Source organism: Haliaeetus albicilla, chromosome 7, assembly GCF_947461875.1.
Source record: "Haliaeetus albicilla chromosome 7, bHalAlb1.1, whole genome shotgun sequence".
Taxonomy (NCBI): domain Eukaryota; kingdom Metazoa; phylum Chordata; class Aves; order Accipitriformes; family Accipitridae; genus Haliaeetus; species Haliaeetus albicilla.
The window spans coordinates 1,646,710-1,652,433 of NC_091489.1; the positions used below are offsets into that span (position 1 = coordinate 1,646,710).

The following is a 5,724-nucleotide window of genomic DNA, read 5'->3' on the forward strand; positions in this document are numbered from 1 at the left end:
CCAGGCTTTGCTTCATTTCTGTTTCATTTCCTGACTGCAGCCCAGGGCCCTGGGGCTTCCCAAAACCCTCATCTCAGGGCAAGCTTGATGGTGGGTGTGATGGGAGAGCAAGTGGCTAAGACCTGCACTGGCCAGGGGAGGAAAATCACACTCGCTCTGTCCCTAACCTGCCTGCCCTGACCCCAGAGAAGCCCAGGAGACTGGTGGGCTGCCTGTGATGCTCCACTTGGGGAGCGGGTGCCTGCGGCCGGCCAACTGCAGATGTGCAGCTGGGTGGAGCGGAGATGCTTTCCTGCCACGCTGTAAGCTGCAAGCAAATTCTTGTTGGAAATTCCTCCACGTGAGCATGAGTTCACCCCGCGTCCCCGGCTTTGAGCACGGCACCCAGCGGCCAGTGAGTAACTGCAGCCTTGCCAGCACCACGCCAGCCTTGTGCTGGGAGAGGCTCCTCCGCGGGGCTGTCCTGGCACCCAGTCAGCTGCTTTGGCGGTGAATCTGCCTGTAACTGTCACGAAACCCCGACCCTGAGGGGGTGGCAGGGCCAGGACAGCTTCGCCTCCGCTCCTTTCATTTATGTTTTCTGCTTGACTCATGAGAAAGGGGGAAGCAGTGCCTGGGGTAGCCAGGCACCAGCCTTCCCCTTGGGGTGCCTCAGCTCTGAGCCCCAGGGATGTGACTTCTGCCCCCCTCGGCATTAGCGGGGTTCACGGCCCCTGTTTTGGGGGCTCTGAAGAAAGTGCTTTGGTGGTGGAGGGGGTGAGGCGGTGCAGGGAGGCCCCGGAGCAGTGCCACAGGGTTTGGGTCAATGCTGGCTGGGGAAAAGGCAGCTGGATGGTGACTCAGGGCCTGCCTGACCCCTGCGTGCTCCCCGGGATGATCTCAGCTCTTTGCTGATGGGCTTTGCTAGAGAGAGAGACCCTGATGCTGTCAGCAGAGGAGCTTTGTTGCGCGTGGGGTGGCGGTGGGTGATGGCTGGTCTTTGGCCGTCGCACAACTGAGCATCCTGCCCCATCCCGCTGCCTCCTGTGAGTTTGGCCCTGAGCTGGCAGCAGGCTGGCACTCACCGGCCCCGGGTACGAGGGCATACAGAAAGCGGGTCGCAGGGCTGGGTGGAGCGGCTAGCGGAGCTGCCGCACGCACCGGGGTGGGACATGGGGAGAAGGGTAAGTAGGGCGAGGGCTGGCCTGCTGGAGGGCTTGGTGCCCACACTGTGCCACGGCTGGTGCTGCTCATCACCGGGCCTGACTCGGGCATGAGTCCTGTGCTGAGCTGGCACCGACCTGCCCGGGCACCTCTGCCCTGGGCCGGTGACAGTGCCTGCTCGCCCAGGGGCGGCTCTTTACCGTTAGCTCAGAGCAAAGACCAGGACCTGGTGCTCTTGGCCTTCCTAGCTTTGTCAATATTTGCCGCCGGCAGCACCGCGCTCGGCATTGGTGCCCAGTGCTTCACCTTCCAGGAAAGGGCTGGAGCAGGAGAAGGGGTTTCCTGTAAACTCTGATAAGCCGGGGGAGGAAGGAGCGATTGCTCTCGCTGGTTGCTCTCCTGGGAGCCGCTGCAGACAGGGTGTGCAGCCAAACAAGCGTAGGCAGCAGCTTCCCCGTAGCAGGATGATGGTGATGGTCCAGGACGGGGCTGCGGGTGGTAGTGGGGCTCCGACCTCGTGCCTGCCCCTATCCAGGGCTGGGAAATTGGGGGAAAGCAGGAACAGGGACCTCCTGGCACCCACCAGAGCTTGACTCCGTCTCCGCTGTGGCCGTGCTGAGCGCGGTGCGGGGATGCCGGCAGTCGCAGGCTGCAACCACGGGACCAGTGGGAGGAAATGGGTCTGGTGCAAGCCTAGGAGCACAGGGCCAGCCCACAGTGGCCGAACACCTATGGGGGAGTGGGGAGAGGCTGTGGGCCGGCTGGGGATGGCGGTGAGGGGAGAGGCTTAGGTCTCCTGGCTGTGCCAACTTCACTTGGGCACATCGTTTGTCCATCCACCTTGCCTTTCTCACTGCTGGAAGTCCCGTCCCATCGTGGCGGCTCCAGGAGGGCTCCAGGCACCAACCTGGGCAGCTCTGGGGCAGATTCGCCTTGCGGCAGCAGCAAAAAAGGGATGGCCAGCCACCCCACCACCACTGCCACCAACCCCAGGACCGGGTTGGCTTCGCTGCTGCAGAGCCCTGAGCGCTCATTACACCTGTGTTCGCCCTCCCGGCACTCCCTGCATGGCGCAGGGATGGTCTGCGCTGCCAGGGTGGGGGTGAGGCCCCCACACCAGCTGCCTGTGGGTCCCAGCATGGTGCTGGTGCCAGGGTTGCTCCCCGGGGCATCCGCCCTCGGCTTGGCAGTGCCGGCGCAGGCAGGCTCTGGTGCTTTCTAGGAATCGGCTCTTGCCCAAGTGGTGCTGCTGGGTGTGGGAGGAAGCTGCCACCCCCAGGCAGCCACACCCGCCTCCCCCCCCCGGTTCCTTCCTAACCCTTGGAGGGCTTGTGCCACATTGCAGGGGCAAGGGGTGCTGGCTTCCACTGGGGCTTCGCACCGCTGAGCCAATGCCAGCAACCACAGGTCGGCCCTGAATGAGCCCGTTCCCCTGTGCCCCGTCTCTCTGTCCCAGTGTCCCCACGCCCCGGCCACCCAGCGTTCCCCGCACACAGGCAGGAGACAGCAGGAAAGGCAGACAGCCCAGATTCTGGAGCAAAAATAGAGTTTATTTCCATTTTTATTGCATATAAAAAAATAGCATGTATTTCTCTGGGGCTCACCCAGCTGCAGCAATAAATACAGTACAAAACACACCGCTTGAGAGCCCCTGCCGGGGCGGGCTGTGAAATTTCCAGTACGCAAATACGCCTGCGTGGGCCGGTGGGAGCTGTCGGCACAGCCACGAGACTGGGGGGCTGTGCCGGGCTTGGGGAGGACAGGACTGCGTCCTGCCGTGCCTCGCTCGCTGCGACAGTGCAGAGCTGCTCCCCCAGGCCAGGAGGTGGGTGCAAATAAGTTAAACTGCAATAAATACACTGAGTTTAGCAGGGAAGGGGGACGGGCGCTGGCAGAGTGGAGATGCAGCCCCCCCAGAGGTGCTAGGGCTCCCCTGGAAAAGCCTCATCCTGGGAGGCTGCTGCATCCCTATGGCACCTTTGTCCTCCCTTCCCTCCCTCTAACCTAATGGCTAATAAATATGAATTAATGTAACTATGCCTAATAGAAATAACACCTGTCAGATCTGTCCCTGCAGGCTGCAGCCCAGGCAGGGAGATGCTGCTCTGAAGCATCTTCATCCACAGATGAAGACTGTTTCCCCTTGGCCAGGTGGGACGCTGCAGGGGTACCCGCAGCGCCTTGTGCGAGCCATGGGGAAACCGAGGCACACGCGGTGCCTGCGGCAGCTGCAGGGGCTCAGCCCAGCTCCCGAACCTCGTAGCAGAGATACGCTTTTGTTTAAATATTAAACAAGGGTGATGCTGCGCACAGATACCCGTGCACGGATGCCACCGCAGGGCTGGCTGCCCTGCTCGGGGACCGAGGGGCGGGGGAGCATCCCCAGCCAGATAAATATTAAATAGCGATAAATATTAAATAAGCAGAAAAGCCAGGCTCTCCTGGGGAAGGTCACTCAGGCTGGGACATAAATAAATAGGGTGCGGTGGTGGTGCAGGGCCAGGCATCAGAGGCGGGTGAGGTGCCGCAGCGCCCGGTACGCCGTCTCCAGGAACCGCTGGAAGTTGGCCAGGACGAAGAAGCCGCCAACCTGGTGGTGGAAGTGGGAGGACAAGGCGGGGAGGGGGCCCCGGCTTTCCGTGGGGTACGTCACCGTGGCCAGACCCAGGTCCTCCATCTGCAGCCGGGTAGAAGCAGAGGCGTCAGCTCCCGAACCGGGAACGTGGCAGCATCCCGGCAGTGCCTGCGGAGCTGGTGCGAGCCCAGGGATGCAGAGCCCCGGGTCCCTGCTGTGCCCTCCCCATCTCCCTGGGGATGCAGACCCTGTGCATGCCCACCCCGGCCCCCTGACCCACCCTGTTCCCCCCTCACCTGCTGCTGGATGTTGGAAGAGAGGTTGGCAGCATCCAGCTGCAGGGTCTCCACCAGCCCGGTGTGCCCGGGCAGCAGTTCCCGGACGGCGGCGAGGGAGCCGTGGTAGATGCGGAGCCCATCACGGATCTGGCTGAAGCAGGCCTCCTGCGGGTGGGCACAGCGTGGTCAGCAGGGCTCGGCACAGCCATGGTGGGCTTCGGGCTGCCCCAAGCAGCAGTGAAGCCGTCGGGGCTGAGACCGGCCGACTCGTGGCAGAGGTGGGCTGCCAGCACTCACCGCCTGGAAGGTGCGGCTGTGGCACTGCTCCAGCGGCGCCTGTGTGATGCCCAGGTCCTGCCGCACCAGCAGCAGCTCTTCCTCCTTGCACAGCTGGAAAGTGTCGCACTGCGGCCGAGAGGGACGGGGTCAGGGCGGCCGCAGGACCCCGCCGCCCCCCAACACCCCATCCCTGGGATATGGGACCCCCCCCGAGCCCAGCCAGGAGGATGGAGGGGATGGGGTGGACCTGCCGCCCGGTGAGATGGGGATGGGACAAGAGCAAACCGCGGTGCGGCACAGCTGCCCCGGCCGCCGTGTGGCACCAGGGAGGACCCCACACGTCCCCGAGGGAGCAGCGGGGCTCTGTGTGGTCGCAGCCCCTGCGGGTGCCGCCGGGGCCCCAGACCTGAGCAGCGCAGCGGGGGGGCCGAGGCGCAGGGGACACCACCGGCTCCCGGCCTCGCGGTGCCGATAAGGCCAGGGAGGGCAAGGTCACCTTATCAGTGACCCTGCAGCACCCACGGCCACCGTCCCCCCTCCGCCGTGCCCGGGACTCACCACCACGCGCTGCAGCGCGGCCACGTCCCCCTTGATCTTGCGGGTGAACTCGAGGTTCTTCTGCAGGAAGACCTGGAATCCATGGTCTCCCGAGAGCTCGGCCAGCGGTGCCCCGTGCAGCGTCCGCCACGGCGCCCACAGCAGCGTGCCCAGCAGCAGTGCCAGCATGCCTGCGGGGACAGCGGCTCAGCGCCCGTCGCGGGGACAGCCCCGTCCCCAACCCAGCGCCGGGGTCTGGGCTCAGCAACCAGATGCTCCCCGGGGATGGAGGCACCAGCACAGCCTGGGGAAGGGGCAGGGACCTCCCAAAAATAGGGAAGAGGGACCGGGCGCTCCCTGCGTCCCACCAGCCCCACGGTACTGGGACCACAGGGCAGCGGGCTGTGGGTGTGCAGGTGCAGCGGGTGCTGGGGTGCAGTGGGTGCTACAGGTAGAGTGGGTTTTATGGGTGCTGCGGGGCAAGTGGGTGCTGGGGCTGCGGGTACTCACGGGTGAGGGAGCACATGGTGTTCGGCTTGGTGTCTCCTCCTCTCTGCAAGCGCGGCCCCGGCCCAGCACAGCTCGCTCCTGCCCCGGTTCTGCGCGGCCTCATCGATCAGGGCATTTATAGCGGGCTCCGGGGATTCACACTGATGTGGCAACAGTGATGATTGCCTCATTGTCTTAATCACCAACATGCAAATCCTGGGAGCCGGGTGCTCCCAGCCGCTGCCCACACCTCGTTGCTTGCGGGGCTTTCCCGAGGCCGGTGGGCAGCGGCGCCCTTTGGTGCAGCAGCGGGTGCCCAGCGCGGCTCTGGCACCAGGACGGGTGCCGGAACGGTGCTGGTGGTGGTTTGGTGACTCATTAACCTGCTCGCAGTGCTCCCGCCTCACCAGCCGGGCTGGAAGG

The 5,724-nt window shown here is 64.5% G+C and overlaps 1 protein-coding gene across 1 annotated transcript; it reads right to left on the reverse strand.

The window, feature by feature from the left end:
- Positions 1–2,686: 2,686 nt before the first annotated feature.
- CSF3 (colony stimulating factor 3) lies at positions 2,687–5,472 on the reverse strand. Its single transcript, XM_069786374.1, has 5 exons — positions 5,323–5,472; positions 4,834–5,003; positions 4,294–4,401; positions 4,015–4,161; positions 2,687–3,820 (listed from the first exon to the last, which is right to left on the reverse strand). Exons 1-5 carry the CDS (start codon positions 5,423–5,425, stop codon positions 3,650–3,652), a joined length of 699 nt encoding a protein of 232 aa, XP_069642475.1. The 5' UTR covers positions 5,426–5,472; the 3' UTR covers positions 2,687–3,649.
- Positions 5,473–5,724: the final 252 nt, after the last annotated feature.